This window comes from Notechis scutatus, chromosome 2 (genome assembly GCF_049901735.1).
Source record: "Notechis scutatus isolate UNSWTSFEM ecotype Mainland chromosome 2, rNotScu1.2, whole genome shotgun sequence".
Classification (NCBI taxonomy): Eukaryota; Metazoa; Chordata; class Lepidosauria; order Squamata; family Elapidae; genus Notechis; species Notechis scutatus.
In genome coordinates this window covers 22,745,330-22,767,445 of record NC_142010.1, presented here as the reverse complement: position 1 = coordinate 22,767,445, position 22,116 = coordinate 22,745,330, and the positions used below count along the sequence as shown (strand labels likewise).

Here is a 22,116-nt window from a genome sequence, read left to right as displayed (position 1 = left end):
ATTGCTGCCCAAATATATGCAATTCAGATATAATCAGGTGAGCACTCCCGATCTTCAGGAATAAAAACCTCCCCCGGCCTGATAATTTGCTAAGCAAGTGAAGGCCACCTTTGATGCGAGTAATAATCGGCTCGTCAGAATCCAGCTGCTTCTCAGTTGTATCCATGCCGTCTTCTGTTTGAAACCTGCAGGGGTTAAAAAAAAAAGATTCTAAATCGGCAAAACTGCCTTGTTATTTTTAAAAAAATAATAATTGCTGACACTGAACTTGAAGTAAATATTTTCAAACGCAAATGGCTTAGCAGCTCCCCTGGCGTGCAGCCAACAAGTAAATAAACCATCGGGAGGGGCGTCCAGGCAGAGTTTTCCAAACTTAGGACGGTGCAGAAGAACCGAATTTGCAAACGGGCGCGCGGGCCTCTTTTGCGCTTTACGGGCATTTCCACCCCCCACCCCGCTCCCCGGATCCCAGCAGAATCCGGCCCGCGCTTTTCCTTCGGCCCTGTGGCTAACTTTTTCCGACGAAGTTAATGTTTGGAGCGGCCCGTGACGCCGGCGTGAAACGAAACGAGCTGCTATTTTATTTCCCCGCAGCGCGGGAGGGAGGGGAGGGGGGAAGGTGAGCGCCCGGGCGAAGCTGGTGGGACGGGGAAGAAGGAAAAAAAAAGGGGTGACCCGGGCCAGCTGCAGAAGTCCCGAGTCTAAGGCGCGGCACGGGCGAAGTGAAAGGCTGACCCCGCCAGCCCCGTCCTGCCCCGTCCTTGGAAAGATCTCCGCCTCAGGTCCCCATTTCCTAGCATCATCTTTTGGCTGCCGCTTGTGGATCAGCTCTCCTCGCCATGGCTCCCTCCAAGCCGACAGCATCGGGTATCAGAGTGGGGGCTTTCCTCCTGGCAGGTGAGTCTTCCTCGCGTCCATCTCAGAGATGGGGGACCTGCCGCCGGCTTGGCCTGTCAAACCCCTAATTGGCGGGAAGAGTTGGTTACACTGGAAGAGAGGAGGGTGCCCGCTCCGGGCTAGCTGAGAAGGAGAAAGAGAGAGAGAAAGGAGAGGAGGCGAAAAGCGCCGGGGTGCAATAGTCGCCAGTGTGGTTTCGGGTGTTTGTTTTGCTTTTCTGGGGTGTCAAGCCGGGTTGTGTAGAGCCGAGAGGTCTCGGAGAGAGAGAGCAGGGAGTTGCTGGTCATCCCCGAAGGAGCCGGCCACCTTTTAGTCTCAACCAACCACCTCCTTCCTCGTGAAAGGCGCACCAAAGGATTTTGAGACCAGTTTGGGGTAGGGGGTGTCGGTGTAGCAGTCTGCTCCAAATTAGTGCATGACTCTATGGATCTGTGTGTGTGCATGTGGTGCCAATAGGAGAGTGGTCTCTCTACTTTGGGGATGAATGAGGATGATGGGGGAGTCCCAACTACAGGTAGTTGCTACCATGATCTGATTGCTTATTGTACCCTATGACTATCATTAAGCGTTGTACCTGATGATTCTTGACTCCTGACGAATGTACCTTTTCTTTTATGTACACTGAGAGCATTTGCGCTAAAGACAAATTCCTTGCGTGTCCAATCACACTTGGTCAATAACAGAACTCTAATTGTAGTCCTCTACTTACGGACACAATTGAGCCCCAACATTTCTGTTGCTAAGCGAGAAATTTGTTAAGTGAGTTTTGCCTCGGTTTACGACTCCTTGCCACAGTTCTTACGTGAATCACTTCAGTTGTTAAAACACTCACATGGCTGTGAAGTGAATCTTAACATCCCCTTTGACTTGGCTTGTCAGAAGGTCGCCAAAGGGGATGACATGTCCCCTGGACACTGCAACCGTCGTAAATATGAACCAGTTGTCAAGCAACCGAATGTAAATTCTCATGATTGCGGGGATGCTGTGATGGTCATCAGTGTGAAAAATGGTCTTCAGTCACTTTTTCCCAGTGCTGTTGTAACTTCAAATGGTCAGTAAACAAACTGTTGTAAGTCGAGGACCACCTGCGGTCTTTCTAAGACAGTGGTTCTCAATCTTTTTTTCACCACGCACCCCCTTTAAATACCTTTTGTGGCCACACGGCCCCCAAAAACTTAACTCGAAATTTAAATCGTAACATTTCTTCAAGCCTTCACGGACTCTCTGTGACAACGTCGTGGGAGGCCCCCAGGGATCCGCAGACCATAGATTGAGAACCATTACTCTAACTGAAGGCTGGGATTTAATGTTCTGGGTTGGGGATTGCCACTTTAACTCTGAACAGGCTGACTTGCTTTCACATTGCGCAGAGAGCAGAAAATCAACAAGTGGCCCTTTCCAAATGCTGTGATGTGGAAAGCCCTGACGGCCTGATATTTTTTTCCTCTGCTCCGATAATCAGCAGCTCAGTCCTATGACTGTTTGTGCAGGAGAAACTCTCAGGGAGGGAAGGATAGATTGAAATAAGTGCCCGACTGGAGATGCTCTTACTTAGAGCCAAAGGGCTTACATCATGTCCTCTGTGAAGATAAATATAAAAAAGCACCATCTGTCATAGGAGCAGGAGGGAAAGGCTCCTCTTACCTACAAATGGCATGGGGCACGTAGATTTTACACTCCTGAATCTCCTTGATTCAGTCTTCATAGTAATAATTGATGAGACCCTCATTTGTGGTGTAGTCCTTATCAGTGGGACCAGAGTTTTATACTTGTGAACACGAGTTTATGGCAACTTCCCTAACTGTGGTGCCTTTCTCAAGTAAAGATTTTGACTTCCAAAATACCTATCCATTCTGAGACTAGTAATCCAAGTTGCAATCCATTAAATAATCATGTGGGTCTATCTACCTGTTTTTAATCTGTGCGCCCCCTTTAACCTCCGTACCTCCATATCTTCCCCTGCCCCCAATGCCTTTGGAGTGCATGGAGTGTGTGGTCTGTGCATTCCTGATTTCTATCCAACCTTGGTTGTAGGGAAGCTGTACACCCATTTCCACCAGCTGGAGCCTTTGTTCCCAATCCCCCTTTGAAGTTTTGGCTCCAGAGGATTTGAGGCTCAGGGACTTGGCCAGCTGCCTGGAAGCAGCCTTGCAAATGTGAGAGGGTGGTGGGGAGATTGAAGGCTCCCACTTGCCGCACCTCCCTGGCAGCTGAGGGGCGGCGGCGGGGGGCGGGATGGGATTTAGAAGAAGCAGGTGGATTGGAAGAATGGTTTGCATGCCATTCTGCAGCAAAAAGCTTCGGTAGGGTGGAGAGAAAGTCACCGCCCCGTGGAATCCAGCAGGACCCCCCACTCACAGGATTGTGATGCCTGCTTGAGGCTGGACCATCGACTCCCCGCCGCAGCCTCTCTGGGAGGAGATGTTCTCTGAAACTCAGCCATCATTCACAAATGCAACTCTCAGCCCCCACATCCCTGGACCAGGGCCAGGCTGGCCCGAACAACAGAGCCAATCCCCGCTAGGGTTATTTCTGGCAGTGCTGCAGCTTCCGCTCTCAGGCCTAAAGGAAGGGGAGGGGAGGCCAGCTTTGACATTTCTCTTTTCCAGCCCCACCCTTGCATGAGCCATAGAAACAGGTGGAAGGATAAAGAATCTGGAAGAAGGAAGATCGGAAAGGCCCGCTAGGATCCTTTAGGGCCAAAGAGTGTGATTTGTATCTGTGTGAGGATCACCGAAGTAGCAGCTGCCTGGGGCAGAGCATAGATAGAGGGAGGGTCGTGATGACAAAAAAAGCCACTGCCCGTTCTTGAATTTGCAGAGCATGTTGGAATCTGCCCTCCACCTTCTTCTCACTATAACAATCAAATAGCCTTGAGCTCCATTTTCGCAGATGGGGAATGCGACTCACCTCAAACCAAACTGAATTCATTCCAGGTTTAAAACCAGCTCTGGATTGATTACACGTAGTCCTTGACCTACAACCATTCATTTAGTGACCAAAGTTACAGCGTCACAGAAAGTAATGGCGAAAATATAAGGATAATATCATATATAAAATATAAGGGTTTCACATTTAACGATTACTGCAGCCTCCCCAAGGTCACCCGATCAAAATTCGGGTGCATGACAACTGTTTTATATTCATGATAGTTGCCCTCTGGGTCATGTGATCACCATCTGCAACCTTTCCAGCCGGGTTCCGACAAGCAGAGTCAATGGGAAAGTCAGATTCACTTAATAACTGCATGATTCATTTAACAACTATCGTGATTCACAGTAGCAAAAAGATTGTTAAATAGGGCACACAACTCACTTAACAACTGTCTTGTTTAGCAATAGGAATTTGGGTTCCAATGATGTAGTAAGCTGAGAATTACCTGGATTGCTTTCGGATCAGTTTTGACTTCTGGAGATTGCCTGGTTCCAGCAGTTTTCTTGCAAATTTAAGTGGTTTTCCTTCGCCTCTTTCTTCCAAGATCTGAGAGAGAGACTAACAGACCCAAAGTCACCCAGCTGACTTCTTGTTTAATGTGGGATTAGAATTCACCAACTCCCAATTTGTAGCCTGGTGCCTTAACTACTGCACCAATCTCTGGATTTTAATATTTTTATTACTTTTTTTGGGCAAAATTTTGAGTGGGACTCTTGTAAACTTTTGTTCAAAGTATTTTTTTTCCAATTCACATCTGTTTAAGACATAGAGTTTCGATTCACCCGAGCCTTTTATTAATATCTCAGGTTTCTTTCTAAAGATAAAATGTGGGCATCTCTTAAACCTGAATAATAAACAGACAAACTGAAGACCACCCCTGTTCTGTCTTCGTTAAAGTTCGAATTCTTCATTAAAATTTGCAGAATTAATATTTTTATATTCAGAGGGAACTTTTGTTCGTGACAAAATGATTTGGCCCCTTTCCCCTCTCTTCCCCCATTAGACTGAGAAAGACGTCTCTGGTATGATGGTATGTGATGATGGATGTTATTTAGTGGGGGGAGGGAGGGAGGCATATTTAAGTTAAAAAAAACCTGACTGGGGGCCAAGTGCTATGGAATGCATAAGACTCTGGAGTGTTTGCCAATCGCTCCCTGTATATTGTCAAGAAACAAGAAAAAAGTCAAGCACATCAAATGGAAAATAAGCTGTACTTACAGGAAGACCCTCTAAAATAATTAATTCAATAAAACAGGTATTCTTTCCATAAACTATTTCTTCAAGAGTCTGAAAAAAAATACTTCTTTCCTAGTAAGAAATAGAATGCACGGAAGATGAGTTTTCTTTAATTTGGGTATAACGCAGCCAATAAAAAAAACACGGTGAATTCAAGGAAATATAACTTACATAGTTACCTGGAAATCATTTCTATTTAGCCTCCAGGAAAACACTGCTCAGTAAATATGCAGAGGATTGAGCCATACATTTTTCTGATTAAATGTAGTGAATTTTGTTGAAGTATTTAGCGATGCCTGCTCTGTCTTTTTTCTTGGTCTCTTTCCTTTACTTTCAGAGGTGTTAAGAGTTCTGAATCCTTTCTTTTCTTCAGGCACCTAGTTTAAGTGTCCCAGGGTGTACTCCCCACTTGCACAGCAAAGTCTTCCTTTGATTATAAGTAGTCCTTGACTTATGACTGTAATGGAGCCTGGCCATTATGGTCATAAATCCGTAAAGCATGTTGTCACCCGAATGATCCAATTTTATATCCGTGTTTTCTGGTGGTCATTCAGCGAATGCCATGGTTGCTAACCAAACCCACAGTTAGCTACGGGGCGTTTTTACTGACAACTGGAAGTAAATGCCTTTTTTTTTTTTTTTTTTGGCAAAAACTTTGTAAATCATGGTCACGTAACTGCAGGATTCTATAAATGACTGTAAATGCAGGCCGGTTGCCAAGTGTCCAAAATCCAGTCATGTATCTAAAGTGGGGACAGGACAGTAGGATGTTTGGTTGTAACATACCTTTTGGGGTAATCCTTTGTAGCTTTGAACAGTCACTAACTGGTCAATTGTAAGTTGAGGACTTGCCCGTGTAGCAGTTCTCCATTTTGTTCCCATAATGTTTTCTTCATCTTCTGCCCAACTTTAAGCTTAATTTATTTTTCTCTATAGGGATAGTATTAAAAGAAAAGAAAAATCCCTTATTCCCACACCATCCAGCTTTATGGTGTGGAAAAATTGTTAGGTTTTACCAGCCTGGACATGGGAGCCAAAGTGAGGTCTTTAACGTTGGGAAACAAACTGGGTTTTCAAGCTGAATGTGGGCACAATTTTGTGGTCACTTCTGGTCAGTTTCTGAATGCTGCCATAGCTCTTTCAGGAAACAGGGTCTGGAATAACATAACAGTGAAATAGTATGCTAGGTGAAATAATATAACGGTATAAGCCCACAGTCCTTCACTCTGCCTCACAGTTCATAACAAAAAGGAATCTGCAGATCAGTGATTGGCAATTACAGGTAGACCTCAACTTACAACAGTTTGTTTAGTGACCGTTCAAAGTTAACAATGGTACTGAAAAATGTGACTTAGGAACGTTTTTCACACTTACAACCATTGCAACCTCCCCACGGTCACATGATTGGAATTCAGATGCTTGGCAACTGACTCATATTTATGATGGTTGCAGCATCTCGGGGGGGTCATGTGATCCCCTTTTGCGACCTTCTGACAAGCAAAGTCAATGGGGAAGACACATGCGCTTAACTGTGTTACTAACTTTATAACTGCAGTGATTCTCTTAATAATTGTGGCAAGAAAGGTCGTAATATGGGGTGAAACTCACTTAACAACCGTCTTGCTTAACAACAGAAATGTTGGGCTCCATTGTGGTTGTAAGTTGAAGACTACCTATGTATACGGAAAGCAGTGGTGGGATTCAAAAAAAATTACTACCGGTTCTGTGGGCGTGGCTTGGTGGGCGTGGCAGGGGAAGGATACTGCAAAATCCCCATTCCCTCCCCACCCCACTAACCTTCTTTCCAGCTCCGTTCTCCTGTGCAAGGCAAGGAAAGAAGACCCAGCCAATCAGCTGGGACTCGGGAGGCAGAGAAGAGATGGGGGCGGGGCCAGTCAGAGGTGGTATTCCATACTATTCAAAATTCCCGCTACCGGTTCTCCAGAACTGGTCAGAACCTGCTGAATACCACCTCTGAGGGAAAGGAAAGGAGAGGGAAGAGAAAGGAAAGGGGAAGAAGAGAGGAAAGGAAAAGAAAAGAAAGGAAAAGAAGGGAAAGAGAAAGGAAAAGAAAGGAAAAGGAAAAGAAAGGAACATCCTAAGTCCATTCCCCCCTTCCAAATGTTGCTGACTACTTGATTCTGTTAGTAGTGATTCTTACATTTTATTCAACTTGTGTTGTTTATTTTGGAGTTTATTAATTTCAAAAGCTTTTAAGGCACTTGGGTCTTATGGTTAGAGAAAAGAAAGACCAGGGGTGACAAGATAGCAGTATTCTAGTATTTGAGGGGCGGCTGCCGCAAAAAGAAGAGGCGGTCAACTTATTTTCCAAAGCACCTGAGGGCAGGACAAGAAACAATGGATGGAAACTAATCAAGGAGAGAAGCAATCTGGAATTAAGGAGAAACTTCTCCACAGTGAGGACAATTAACCACTGGAGCAGCTTGCCTCCAGAAATTGTGGGTGCTCCAACACTGGGGTTTTTTAAGAAGAGACTGGACAGCCGCTTGTCTGAAATGATATAGGGTTTCCAGCTTGAGCAGGGGGTTGACTAGAAGACCTCGAAGGTCCCTTCCAGCTCTATTCTGATTGATTGACTTTACGGACAGAATGGAGTCAAGGAGGAGGAACAGCTGGTGAGGAAGGGAGCAGGGCCAGGGGGTGCTTTGCCTATTCTGTGTTGCACACACATAATCACAAACAGATAAATCACACATTTCTGACAATAATCCCTTAACATCTGAATTAATATCACTATTCCAATTTCTCAATATAATTATTTTGGCCATCTGCCATGGTTGATACAATTCCCGATAAAGATTCCAAAGTTTAGATACATAGTCCAACATCACACCAACATCATTAACATTTAGAGAGTTTCCCATAAACATATTTACATACATTAATACACTATTCTAAAATAATAGCAAACAATCACATTTGATATGGGTCAGTGAACCCTCAAAATTTCTTTGTAATGATGTCCAACATTTCAAATACATTCTTTGGGGAGTCCAGTAGACCTTAAAAACATATTTTGTTTAATTAACTTTTATAACCAGATCTGAGATGTCTTTTTTTGATGGATACTAAATAGATATCTTGCCCTGATCCAATAATTTGCTCTTGAATAATTATGCAGTAGAACAAGTTTCTCTTCCAATAATTTTTCAGTTGGAAAATTACAGTTTTGCCCTACCTGAAACTCAGACTTTGCTTTTAACAAATCAAAATGCTGCAAAGTGAAATCTTAATTCTCTGCTTGTAATTCAGATCCCAATGGTTCAGTGCTTTCTAAGGCCCTACCCTGTCTCCAGGATAATAGTTTCTTGGACACCTTCTGTCTCCACAGTGCTGGGAGGACTGCTGTGCCAGGAACCTGAACATCCCCATGGCTGTTCCCACGGCAGCTGCTACCCAGCCACTGGAGATCTGCTGGTAGGCAGGGCTGATCGACTCTCTGTCACTTCTACCTGTGGACTGCGACACCCACAGCCTTATTGCATTGTCAGTCATTTGCAGGTGAGTGTTGGATAGCAAAGGTAGGTAGAGATGATGATGATGATGATGATACAAGCGGAACTGCAAAAAACTGCATTACTCGGAACATTGTACATCTTAAGAAAAGGCTTGGTGCCTAGGATGCTGCAGCAACCTGTATCAACCATCAGAGCCAGTCATAATATTTGTGATACATTCTTAAGTGTTCAGTTGACTGAGTTTCGTGTTTAATGAATAAAAGAGATGATAATAATGTGGCGGTGCCTGGAGACAGCAGAAGAGAAGAGACAGAAGTGGAGAAGATACCAAAATACAAAGACCTACGAATAGAAATAGAACGGCTGTGGCAAAGGGAAGCAAGGGTAGTGCCAATAGTAATAGGTGCCTTGGGTGCAATCCCAAAGCAACTGGAGCACCACTTGAACACCACTGACATTGAAAAATTTTCAGTCAATTGCAGAAGGCGGCTTTACTTGGAACAGGTTCTATCCTGCGGCGATATCTGTAATACCGTCAAACATCCAGATTTGCCTATCCCAGGTCCTCGGTAAGGACTCGATAGGTACACAAAAATGCCAAACCCAGTCTGAACATCTGGCTGACTGTGCGATGATTAATAACAACAACAACAACAACAATAATAATAATTTGTGTCTTCAAGTCATTGTTGACTCCTGACAATTAGACAAGTCCCTTTCATGACAAGATTTCAAAGTGGTTTGCCATTATCTCCTTCCTAGGATTGTGAGAGAGTGACTGGGCCATCCGCCTACATTTACAGCTGCTTGCAGTGTCCCATGGTCATGTGGCCACCATGGATTCACTTAACAACAAAATGTTGTTGAAATAAGGCCCCAGTAATTGGACTTCTGTTCATTAGTAATCCTACCTTGCAGGATTCAGAACTATTTTTTTTGCAGTACAAAAGCTAATAGCTCCTTCTCTGTATGTTTATATATGATAAAAATCAAGTTTCTTCCGTATCAAATTCTGTCTCGAATCCATTTTCGTGGGGAGAACAGTCTCTATGTGGCTCCATTTCTTTAACAGGATGAGAAAAAGTGTTTTGTCTGTGACTCACGTCGACCTTATGACCCTGTGTCCAACCGTAACAGCCATCGCATTGACAATGTCATCACTGCCTTTGCTCGCTATCGGAAGAAGACCTGGTGGCAGTCAGAGAATGGTAAGAAATGTAAATCTCCATACATAAATGCCAGGATGATAAGTTTTTGAGGAGTTGTACAGGCAATCATCAGTGCAAATCAGTTGTCCGATCTTTAAGGTGTCTGCGCTGATGATGTTACTTAGTTTGGTAATGAAACATCTGCAAGAAAACAACCAAGATCAGGGAATACCAAGAACCCCTCATGGGGAGTTGAGCTATAAAGATGTTTGATCTAACACCAGCCGGAAAGGGTGTGTTTTTAACTAAGTTTTATGGATAGAATCATTGTATGAGACAGGCGACCATGTAAGTCCCGTAAATAACGAAATAAACGGGACTACCATTCAGAGTAGAGCACCATAAATGTTCTCGAGTTATCTTAGCCACCCTGAGATGTGGATGGGCTTAGGAAATGGTTTGTATGTCACCCTTACATTGGGGCAAGGAGATTCAGCAACAGAGTGGTCAATGTCTGGAATGTGCTACCTGACTCTCTTGTTACATCCTCTAACCCCCCACTCCTTTAACCTTAAACTATCCACTATTGACCTCACCCCATTCCTAAGAGGTCTGTAAAGGGCGTGCTTTGTGCTTACCGTCCCTGTCCTATTGTCCCCATTTATTCATACCTATTTCCTGTATTCTTACTCATGTTTATTCTTATACCTATTATCTTGTAAGCGATTGACAACTCAAATAAATAAATAAATGGATAAATAAATAATAAATAACATAACATAACATAACATAACATAACATAACATAACATAACATAACATAACATAACATAACATAAAATATGTGAATTGCTGCTAGTTAAAAGGCATTGTGCAAATGTGTTGTTCTATAGATATTTTCGTGGAAAGAAAAAAAAAGGAAGCGATTGTAAGAAAAACCATGAGAAAGCTCTCGTTTAAGTGATCATTCCCCCCCACCCCCAATTTAATGTCATCCATGAGGCTGGATAATCTCTTTATTGATTAGACTTTAGATTTATCACACTATATAAGATTTATTGCTGAATACCAGGCAGTCCTCATCTTATGACCCGTTGCTTAATCAGGAGGAAGAGCTTTCCGAGAAAGGTGCGTTAAGGCCTTTTATAAGGGTAACAAGGAAAACATCCGAACGTCCTCTCAGGCTACTCAATGTCTAGTGCCCGAGTCACCCTTCAGATGCTTTACCCAGTGGTGGGATTCAAATTTTTTTTTTTTACTAACGGTTCTGTGGGCGTGGCTTGGTGGGCATGGCAGGGGAACAATAAACTGCAAAATCCCCCATTCCCTCCCCTCCACACTAACCTGCTTTCCAGCTCCGTTCTCCTGTGCAGGGCAACAAAAGAAGACGCAGCCGATCAGCTGGGATTTGAGAGGCAGGGAATAGGTGGGGGCCAGTCAGAGGTGGCATTTGCTGGTTCTCCAAACTACTCGAACTTTCTGCTACCGGTTCTCCGGAACTGGTCAGAACCTGCTGAAGACCACCTCTGGCTTTACCATAGCGCACAGGGCTCTGCGTAGGAGAGGTGAGGCTGATGGGAGCTGGATGGCCTGATCCCTGCTGTACCATCGCAAGGGTGTTGTAAGCTGTCTACCAGCGGGACTACTAGATACGTGTGTGTGTTTCTCTGCAGCCAGCCAACCTCACAATTGGCTGGCCTGCCCTGGATCTGCGTGTTCTTTGTTCAGAACATGTCACCTCTGAGCCAGAGGAGGAGAGGGGGCTTCCCCAGAGTCCTGTTGCTTTCCTTTTTCTCCCACGCAGGGGAAATGTACAACCAAGTCCTTTCCTCCTCTGATTTTTGCCAGGTGGGGGTGGGTGCTCCTAGAGGAAGAGCCAGCTTCTCAAAGAGGAACTCAGCACCGGCAACTGGCCTCTGGCAGCCAGACTGTCTCTTTCAGGGTCCAAAAATCACCCACACAGCTCAAGTTCTCCTTAATCGGGTCTTCTGCTGGTTCTGCAAAGTTCTCAGGTGCTGCTTCTGCCTAGATTCATCTGGAATTGCTCTTATCCTTTGTTCCAGATTGGAGAGGGTGGACAGGATGAATCATTTTTCCCCTTTCTCAGCTTAAAAAAAACAAACAAACCATCAGAGAGGCAGTTTACAGCCAAAAAGAAAGCAATGAAAACAACAGTTTGCTTGGAATGTTTTATCTATTTTTTGTTGTTGTTGCAAAAAAGGGTTTTTATATGTTCTTAAAAAGTAGTAAGAGCAGATTGTTTGGATCAGAGGAACTGTATAAGAAAAAAAAATTGCACAGTTCTAAGGCATTGAAACCGGCCTGATTTTTTGTTTACTTTGCAAAAAGCATTGTGAATATATGTATACCGGTAATTTAAGATGCCCTGTGCTTACTGTATTTTGTTTTATTTTTGAACCACACCTCCCAGGAAGCTAGCAAACTCAGTTATAAAAAGTCACACATGAAATCCAATATATTATCAATATTATCTGGAATTACATTTTTGGATCATGAATGCAGAAATGTGCTTGGGTTCATTTCTTTATAGCTCATCTCTGTCTGACCTAATGGTAGAATCTTATACGTTCAGGACTCTTTCCTGCTATCTATATGGTTTACAAGGCAGTCATAGTGAATGGTGGTGGGGAAATTTTGTTTAAAAAGGTTTGCCTTCCTTGTCAGCTGTTAGTGCTGGGATTTTGGCAGCTGCTGCAGCTAAGACATCCCTGCATGTTGTACATATAGAGGGAAGGGGGAGTTCTTAGATTTCTCCATGGCTCATAGAAGATACCCACGATGGCGCAGTGGTTAGAGTGCAGTACTGCAGGCTACTTCTGCTGATTGCCGGCTGCCTGCAATTTGGCAGATCGAATCCCACCAGGCTCAAGGTTGACTCGTCCTTCCATCCTTCCGAGGTTGATAAAATGATGACCCAGATTTGTTGGGGGCAATAAGCTGACTGTGTAAACCGCTTAGAGAGTGTCGTAAAGCACTGTGAAGCAGTATATAAGTCTAGGTGCTATTGCTATTGCTACCCAACAACAGTGTTTCTCAATCTTCGCAACTTTAAGATACGTGGATTTCAACTCTCAGAATTCCCCATGCTGGCTAGGGAATTCTTGGAGTTGAAGTCCACATATATTAAAGTCGTCAAGGTTGAGAAACAGTGACCAATGTTAGTTTGGATGGGAAGAAGAGCAACAGTGGGCCAGCCGTCATTCAGGAAATTGGGTCATCGCCATCATTGATTTTCTATAATGAGAATCCCAATCAGTTTCTGAGGAATCTTGGATTTCCTTCCAAAATAGCAGCCTAGAGTCACTTCAAGCAGCGAGATGGCGGTATATAAATTTAATAAATAAATAAAATTAGGTCAGAAACCATTGCCCCGATATTTTTCTGGACCCCCATCTCTTTATTTCTTTAGGAGTGGAGCAAGTCAGTATCCGCCTGGACTTAGAGGCTGAATTCCATTTCACGCATTTAATCATGACTTTCAAGGTACGTTCCATTTGACCATAGACCCGTGTTGGCGAACCGATACCACGCTGGAAATCAGGGGTGGGATTCAAATTTCTTAACAACCGGTTCTGTGGGCGTGGCCTAATTTGTGGGTGTGGCTTGGGGGGGTCACGTGACTGGCTGGGCGGTGGCTTGTATGTAAATATTGTAAATATTTATATTTACATTTATATTTTAAAAAGAGCAACTTTTACCCAAAATCAGGCAAAGCAGGCAGGCAGATTGAGTTGCTTGCAGAATCACAGATTCACTCAGAGATCTACCTTTCTGCAATCTGCTCCCTGAGTTTGCACTGAAAAATAGAAGCTTCAGTCCTAAGGAAGGTTCAGCTCTGCTCTCAGGCCACTTCTCCCCGCGACACTCTGAATACCACCCCTGACTAGACCTCAGGGAAGCCTCCTGGGCAGGGTGGATGGGGAGGGGAGAGGCCAGCCAGTGGTGCAATTTTCCGGTTCTCTGAACTGTGCAGAATTGTAACAACCAGTTCTATAGAACCAGTCCGAACTAGTAGAATCCCACCCCGGCCGGAAGTGGCATACAGAGCCATTCCCCCCGGCATGCAAGAGGTCGCCTGGAAGAGCCCCACTGCGCATGCGCGTGCACACCGCTGCCCAGCAGCTGATTGTCGGGTATCTGGGGTGCATCCGCAGGGGACAGAGGGTGTGTGTGCAGGAGACGCGCGTGCATGCACAGGGACGTGCTACGTGAGGGGGGAGTCGCACGCGCAGGCGTCTTCTGGGTGCTGGCATGCAAACGCACACAAGCGCGCGCACGATTATCAATACGGGAGCCGAAAAAGGTTAGCCGCCACTGCCATAGGCCATAGGGGCGGGTTCCCATGATGTCTTCTTCTTTGAATGAGTTTCTCTTTGGGGAGCCTTTGTTGCCTTATACCAGAGGTCTCCAACCTTGGCGACTTTAAGCCTGGCGGACTTCAATTCCCAGAATTCTCCAGCCAGCTTTGCTGGCTGGGAAATCTAGCTAGGGAATTCTGGGAATTGAAGTCCGCCAGGCTTAAAGTTGCCAAGGTTGGAGACCTCTGCCTTATACAGTTCTTCACAAGGGAGGGCCTTTATTTAAAGTGCAGAACAGAGGCCCATTTCCATGCCGACTTTTCCTGCCTACAGTATCTAAAGGCAACACCTTTGTACGCAGTTTCCTATAAGACTGAAATTCCATTGTGTACCATGATGCAAATAAGTCTTCTTAGGAAATGTGTGTGGGGGAAAGCCTTATAAAACTACTTCGTAAAATATCGGATTAAATGTGTTTCATCTATTATGTAAACATGTATAATTAGCAGTTGATTTGATGGGTTATTGAGAGGAATAACAGAATAACAGAGTTGGAAGTCTTCTAGTCCAACCCCCTGCTCAGGCAGGAAATCCTATACCATTTCATTTTTTATTTTTTTTAAAGACAAATTTTATTAGTTTTACAAAACAATACACAAACAATCAAGGCATAATAACATAAAAGATCTTTTCTAAGAAAACCAATAGAACATACAAAATAGTTCGAAATTATAATATATATATTTACGTTATCTGTTCAACTTCGTATCTTATCCCAACTTCTCCTTTTCATTCTATTATCCAAATTATATTTCTTACTAATTAAAATTTTATTGCCTTTCAAAAACAATACACAAACATACAAAACATAAAACATAAAAAACATAAAACATCTTTTCTGAAAGCTGCAGACAAATGGTTGTCCAATCTCTTCTTAAAAACTTCCAGTGTTGGAGCATTCACAACTTCTGGAGGGAGGTTGTAAAGATGACTTTGTTAAATTCCCTTCTTTTCCCTTCCTTTCACTTCCCTAAAGCAACATCCCTGTCAGTATTGCAGCATAGCACAACCTCATTCAATACACTTTATCCATTAAACATGATGCTTGTAAATTGAGGTTCTTAAATCAAGAGTTGACTGTATCCCTGATAGTGTAGCTAAAACATAAAAATCTAGGGCCACGTGGACAAATACAGAAATGACCTTGCAGAAAATATGTGGTAACCATTCATAAAACTTAGCTCAGGTGAGAGAGGAACTCAGAATTGTCCCGCTTTGATTCTCTTAGGTTTAAAAGAGGGAAGGAAAAATATCATCAGGCTTCCACAATTCTATTACGGAAGTCTGATATTTCCTCTCCTTAACCAAATCAAACCTATTGCTAGCCTGTCTCAATAAAATAAAACTCTAGAGATTTTTGTGATGTCTGTTTCTTGTCCTGGCCTGCCTTGAAGGGCTGATAGGTCTTCACACAAAATGTATAATGTAGGGATTGGTTCACTCATGTTTATATTTATTCCTTTATCATTATCGCATCTCATTATTTTATTTATTTGTGCAATTTATACACCCCCTCAATCCAGCTTCACTCCAGGCAAGATATAACACGGACAATTAATAATGACAGCAATAATGATCAAGATGGTACTGCTACTATTAATAATAATAACAATACAGTAATTTTAAATGCAGACAATATAGCAGTGATGTGTTGTGGGTGTGCCGAAAGCGCGCGCGATGCACCCTGCCGCCCCGCGCATGCGCACGCAATCCCTCCTGCCTACACATGTGCGCATCTCCCAGCTGGTTTTCAGCCCGCTTGAGGCCTTTTTCACCCTCCTGGAGGCTCGAGGGAAGCCTCTGCAGCCTTTGGAGGCCGAAAAACGGGCCCGTCTCGGCATTTCCAGTTTCAGCACTTCCGGTATTACCAGAAGGCCCGTTTTTTTGGCCTCCAAAGGCTTCAGAGGCTTCCCTCGAGCCTCCAGAAAGGCAAAAAAGGCCTCAAACGAGTCAAAAATCAGCTTGGAGGCACACACATGCACAGTGCAGGTAAGTTTGGCTGGGGCTCGCATGCCCGCACAAATGGCTGGGATGGCGTGCCATAGGTTCGCCATCACGGCAATGTAGAATCATAATAAAAACTAAACGCTGAGCAACACTTCCGACGATAACCAGAAGACACACAGAATGATTCTTGTAGATCTCCAGTCCAATCTGGAGTGATTTCTACCCCGCAGACCTTCCGACCTGCAGCCATGGTGATGGAGCGCTCGGCAGACTTTGGCCGCACCTGGCAGGTGTACCGCTACTTTGCCTATGACTGTGCAGCATTTTTCCCCACTGCCTCCATTGGACCCTTGAGACGTGTGGATGATGTCATCTGTGAGTCGCGATACTCGGAAATTGAACCTTCTACAGAAGGGGAGGTGAGTGTGACTCCTGGCTTCAGGGCTGCAAAGTTGAGTATAGATAGTCCTTGACTTATGACCAATCACTTATTGATCCCATGGCCAACCTGAAAAAGGGGACTTAAGACCTGGATTTGAGATTCCAAAGTTGGATTCTCTTTGCAGTCACATCATGACCACGTTTTATGACAGTTTTGCCAAAAACCGGCACTTCTGGTTTTCAACAAAACCTCACCCATGATGAACCATTGGTTCATGTAATGACCAGTGCAAGCAAAGATTGCACAATGGGTAGGTCATTGGTTAGCAAGCTGCACAAGGGTTGTATGTTGACAACCTGTAATCAAAGCTACTGCGTTCAACCAGGGTTCCTTCTCTTCTCTCTATTATTTCTTTCTTCTTTGTTCTAGGTCATCTACAGAGTGCTGGATCCAGCTGTTCCAATCCATGACCCCTACAGTCCAAAAATTCAGAGTGAGTTTGTTTTTTTATGGATTCTGAATAGAACAGTATTTCTCTACCTTACCAACTTTAAGATATGTGGACTTCAGCTCCCAGAATTCCCCATCCAGTATTCCAGGTGAGGAATTCTGGGTGTTGAAGTCCAGATCTTAAAATTATCAAGATTGAGAAACACTGAAGTAGAACATTAGTTTGAGGTATAGAAAGGATTTAATATACCTCACTTCCCTTCAAGGTTTTCAGAGCTGGGCTATGTCCAAAATATTGCAAATTCTTTCCTAGTTTAGGAAAAACCCAAATAGGTTGGTGTGTTCTTGGGGGTGTGGGTGGAGGAATAGAATGCTCCAGGCAACATTGCAACATTCAAGGAATGGACCACACTATTTTACATGCAACTAAGTAAAGCCTTTGCTTTTTTAGGAGCATCCATATGTGTTGAAATTACTACAGCTTCTAAAATTCTCAGCCACCATTGGCAATAAAGATAAGAATACATTTCAAAGTCATTTCTTTGGGCAAGGCCATTTCTTTAGTCTCAGGTGCTAAATATCAATCTGTTGACGAGTATGGTTTCCAAAGGCAGGCAGTTCCATATCCAGAATACTCAACTGGAGTATTTTAAGAAGAAACTGCATAGCCATTTATCATGGGTGAAGAACTATCCAGGGACCTCTTTTATTGGCAGTAAAGGGGATTATGAAATTACTTTTCCAACTTTTCCAGTTCTGTTCCAACTCGATGATTCTTCTGAAAAATATATATTCCCCACTAGACTCCAAATGCTAGGTAAACATGCTATTACCACAAGAATCTCTTCCCAACGAGAAAATGTCCTAGACCAGTCTATGTAGCACACAAACACACACACATCCCTACCCATATTAAACAAGGAGAGATTTATTTAGCGAACTGATTAGTTTACTCCGTTCGCAGTGCAGTCTGCAGCTGGCCTTGTCTTTTGCCCTATTTCAGGCTAGTTAATTTTGGCCCTCGATGTATTTTTTGCTCTAGCAATTGCTCTGTTGGCTCCAAGGATCTGTCTGGGCATTTACTATCCCTTGTTGCCTTCCCTCCTCCCTAATGTGGTGCACATTTTTCTGACTCTAGCTGATACCTTGTACAAGCCAGCTAAGCTAAAATGGTCAAGCTTCTTGCTTTCTCATAACTATCTTGAGGGGTCCTTGGGGTTCTCTGAGCTTGCTTATTTTCTTGCAGACGTTTCAGTACCCAAACTAGGTAACATCATCGGTGCTAGTAAGGTGTGTAGTTTGCTGTCAGTTTATATTCCAGTGGCTTGCCTGTCAGTGTTGGTGGGGATGGTCTTAGAGAATCTTTGGTTGGGCTGTTGGCTGTAACAACCACGATGTAGGACAAACAGGCGGAAGACCAGCAGAACACATCCACAAACACCAACGAGCAGTCAGGAGACATGATGAAAATTATTTAATTGCACAATGTATATGTCAGAGAAACCCAGAACTTTCAGATTCGGGATAATGTCAGCGTTCCAGCAACCCTCCACTCCAAACAATAACCCTGAGACAAACCTCTTCTCAAAAGTTCTGTTTTATTTGGATAGTAAGTGGCACAACTGGGAAATGCCAAATCTGAAAGTTTCGGGCTTCCTTGCAATAAGTAAAAACTACAAATCCACCCCCTGCATCCAATCACTGCATCACATGCCCCAATCACCATCCGTCCCAACTTGAGATGAACCCTCACCCAGGTGCAGAAATAACATGACCTTGACTTAGCAGAAGAATGCTATTATGTCTAACCACATACACTCCAAGAACTTCCTCCCTCTCCTTTTCCCAAGCTCAAGAATTTGGCAGTGTGGAAGCGTCTGGCCTCAATATGGCTTCCAAAGCTGACAGTATAGACAGATTTAACCATAGTTTCCATTGGGAAAATGTGACCATCCAAGACCAAGCCAAAAACGCCAAAGAATTTCTAGAAGCCTGGCAATCTGACAAATCAGCCATCAATAGACACATAGACATTAACCACATCTATAGACTATGCAAAAGAGACAAGCATCCAGCTCAAAAAGGAACAAAAAGACTCCAGCACCTCTCCACCAACAATCAGCACCTAGATCAGCATAGATTAATTCCAGAGTTAACATCAGACCAATAGTCAAATAAACAAAATCCCAGTCAAGAAACTGTCAAAGAAGCCAACAGCATACAGCCCAACCAAAGAACCTCCAAGACACCCACGGACACCCACAGACAAGCAAGACACCAGAATATAAACTGAGAGCAAACCCCATTCCTTACTAGCACTGATGGCATTACCTAGTTAGGGTAATGAAACGTCTGCAAGAAAACAAGCAAGCTCAGAGAGCACCAAGGACCCCTCGTGTAAATCCTGAGCTACAAATATCCCCCTTTATTCACCACAATCTTACGATCTTCTTGCGCCTCATGATTTCAATGCCCAGATCTCCTGAAAGTCACCAACCTGAGGATGAACTTGACTAAATTGCACACCCTGGGAGACAACCTCTTGGATTCACGTCGGGAAATCAAGGAGAAATACTACTACGCGGTGTACGAGATGGTGTTGCGGGGCAACTGCTTCTGCTACGGGCATGCCTCGGAATGTGCCCCTCTCGCTGGCAATCCTGCTGCTGATGTGGAAGGCATGGTAAGGCCTCCTGATAGAACAACAATAAAAAAAGACGCTGAGACCCAAGAAAGAGTACAGAGGACAGTGACAAACATGATAAGGGGCCTGGAGACCAAGCCTTAGGATGAATGGCTAAGGGATCTCGGTAGGTTTAACTTAAATGAAAAAACTTAGGGATGACATGATGTTGTTGTTAGTCACAAAGTCGTGTCCGACCCATTGTGACCCATGGACAACGTTCCTCCAGGCCTTCCTGTCCTCTACCATCTTCTGGAGTCCATTTAGGCTCACGCCGACTGCTTCAGGGACTCCATCCAGCCACCTCATTCTCTGCCATCCCCTTCTTTTTTTGCCCTCAGTCGTTCCCAGCATCAGGCTCTTCTCCAGTGAGTCCTTCCTTCTCATTAGGTGGCCAAAGTATTTGAGTTTCGTCTTCGGGACCTGAAGCGCGCGATTAGCGAACCGGTTGTCCCACCACTGCCTAGACCACATGATCCTTGTCCCTGCGTGCGGAGGGTCTGTCCTCTGCTGCTGAGATTGTGTTGCCGCCTTTGTTTGAATACTAACAGGTCCACGGTCGCTGTGTCTGCAAACACAACACCAAAGGGCTGAATTGTGAGCTATGCAACGACTTCTACCATGACCTGCCCTGGCGCCCGGCTGAGGGACGCCGCACCAACGCCTGCAAGAGTGAGTGTGTGTGTGAACACCGTGGTGCCTCTAAAGATAAATTGAGGGAGGCTGTGGGGTCAGAAATGGCATGTGTCCTACCAAAACATTTACAGAGAGGACCTTAGAGGAGGGGTGTTGTTGGTAAAGCCACATACTCCGCCAATTATTATCGTTACAAGAGATTTACCACACAGAAGGTTCCCTTCCCCTGAGGGATCAAGTAGCCTGAAGCCTTTCAGATGTTACTGGACAGAGTCACTCCCAAAAATACGTCGATCGTGGCCTATAGTGAGGGATGCTAAGAAGTCTTTAAGTATAGCAACATCTGGAAAAACCACAGATTTCTTCCACATGTTCATTAGGGTGCAGCAAAGCGGCTTGTCAATTAATTAATATAGCATTTGAAACACAGAGAAAGACGTATCTTTCAAGCAGGAACAGTGGATGGATTCTTAAGGGGTAGCAGGTCCCACAGAACTTGGTCAAACAGATCCCACGGGATTGTTGACACACAGGAAATAAATTAGGCGCAGGAATCTTTTATACGGGACGTGGTTTAGAGAAGGGCTGTCTCAGGTTTGGGACAGGTCTCAGCAACCATGCTCTCTTATGTGCATAGACCGCTGGTTCGGATCAGCGTCTGTTTTGCAAGCAAGGTTAAGGAAGAGCCTCTACCTCCTAGCCAGGTGATCCAGGGGATGTAGCTGTGCGCTCTCTTGGGTGCTGTTTCTGATGTGGGTGGAGGATGGGGAGTATCATGGACTGGTGGAGTGTAGAGGGAAGCCCTTTTGCGTTCCTCCCTCCTCAGAGTGCAGCTGCAATCAACATTCCCACCAGTGCCACTTCGACATGGCTGTGTACCTGGCCACGGGCAATGCCAGCGGTGGCGTCTGCGATCAATGCCAGCACAACACCATGGGCCATCACTGCCAGTTCTGCAAACCATTCTACTATAAGGATCCCACCAAGGACATTCGTGATCCTGGCATGTGCAGAGGTAAGGGAGGCAGCTGCGGGCGGGCGGGCAGACGAAAATGGACTCCGAATCTGGGAATCTGCAGGAAGAGAGGGATTTTCTCGAAGGCAGGCTCCACTCTTCACCACAGGGAGAGTTGGAGGATGAGAGCGCAGGTACTTCTCAACTTACAGCCATTCATTTAGGGACCATTTGAAGTTACAACGGCGCTGAAAAAAGGTGACTTATGACCATTTTTTCACACGGCTGTTGTTGCATTCCCATAGTAACGGGATCAGAATGCAGACACTTGGCAACTGACAAGTGTTTATTTATTTTATTTTATTTTGCAATACATTTTTTATTTTTGTATTTAAAAAAAACATCCCTTTAGGTGAACAGTGTGGTTCCAGGTTTTTACATTTCCATATAAACGTGATCGTGATTACATATTCAGCTGTCATATCCAATTTCATATCATATTACTTATTCCATTTTTCTTTAAATATTCTCAGGCATTGTTTTACAATATTGTCAATATTCTTATTCAATTTCTATATTCATTACACTCATTTTATCCAATTTCATTTCATATTATAGCTTATTTCATTTTTCTTTGAATATTCTCATGCCTTATTTTACAATATTATCTATATTCTTATTCAATTTCTATATTAATTGCACACATTTTCTTATATCCATCACATTTCCAAGTTTTATCACATGCTATTATTCCATTCATTGTTCAATAAAATTCATTTTAATTCTTATCAAAATTTCCCCTTTCATTGTCAATGCAACTGACTGGTGTTTATGACGGTTGCAGTGTCCTAGGGTTTGCTACCCTCTGAGAAGCAAAGGAAGCCAGATTCACTTAACAGCTGTGTTACTAACTTAACAACTGTAGTCACCCACTTTACAACTGTGTAAGAAAGTTGCAAACATGGGTCAAAACTCACTTCACAAGTGCCTC

At 44.0% G+C, this 22,116-nt stretch overlaps 1 protein-coding gene across 2 annotated transcripts in view; it reads left to right on the top strand.

The window, feature by feature from the left end:
* Positions 1–301: 301 nt before the first annotated feature.
* LAMB2 (laminin subunit beta 2) overlaps positions 302–22,116 on the top strand; it is a 64,297-nt gene continuing 42,482 nt past the window's right edge. The window contains exons 1-9 of one of the 2 annotated variants that reach the window (XR_003372227.2): positions 302–897; positions 8,420–8,589; positions 9,619–9,754; positions 13,124–13,197; positions 16,250–16,438; positions 16,831–16,894; positions 19,329–19,534; positions 20,086–20,206; positions 20,997–21,185. Coding sequence is in view for 1 of the 2 variants with exons in the window: in XM_026682625.2 (XP_026538410.2) it covers positions 840–897; positions 8,420–8,589; positions 9,619–9,754; positions 13,124–13,197; positions 16,250–16,438; positions 16,831–16,894; positions 19,329–19,534; positions 20,086–20,206; positions 20,997–21,185 (1,207 nt within the window). In the remaining variant the exon portion in view is untranslated. The remainder of the gene's footprint in view (positions 898–8,419; positions 8,590–9,618; positions 9,755–13,123; positions 13,198–16,249; positions 16,439–16,830; positions 16,895–19,328; positions 19,535–20,085; positions 20,207–20,996; positions 21,186–22,116) is intronic. The other variant, XM_026682625.2, reaches the window with a different exon arrangement.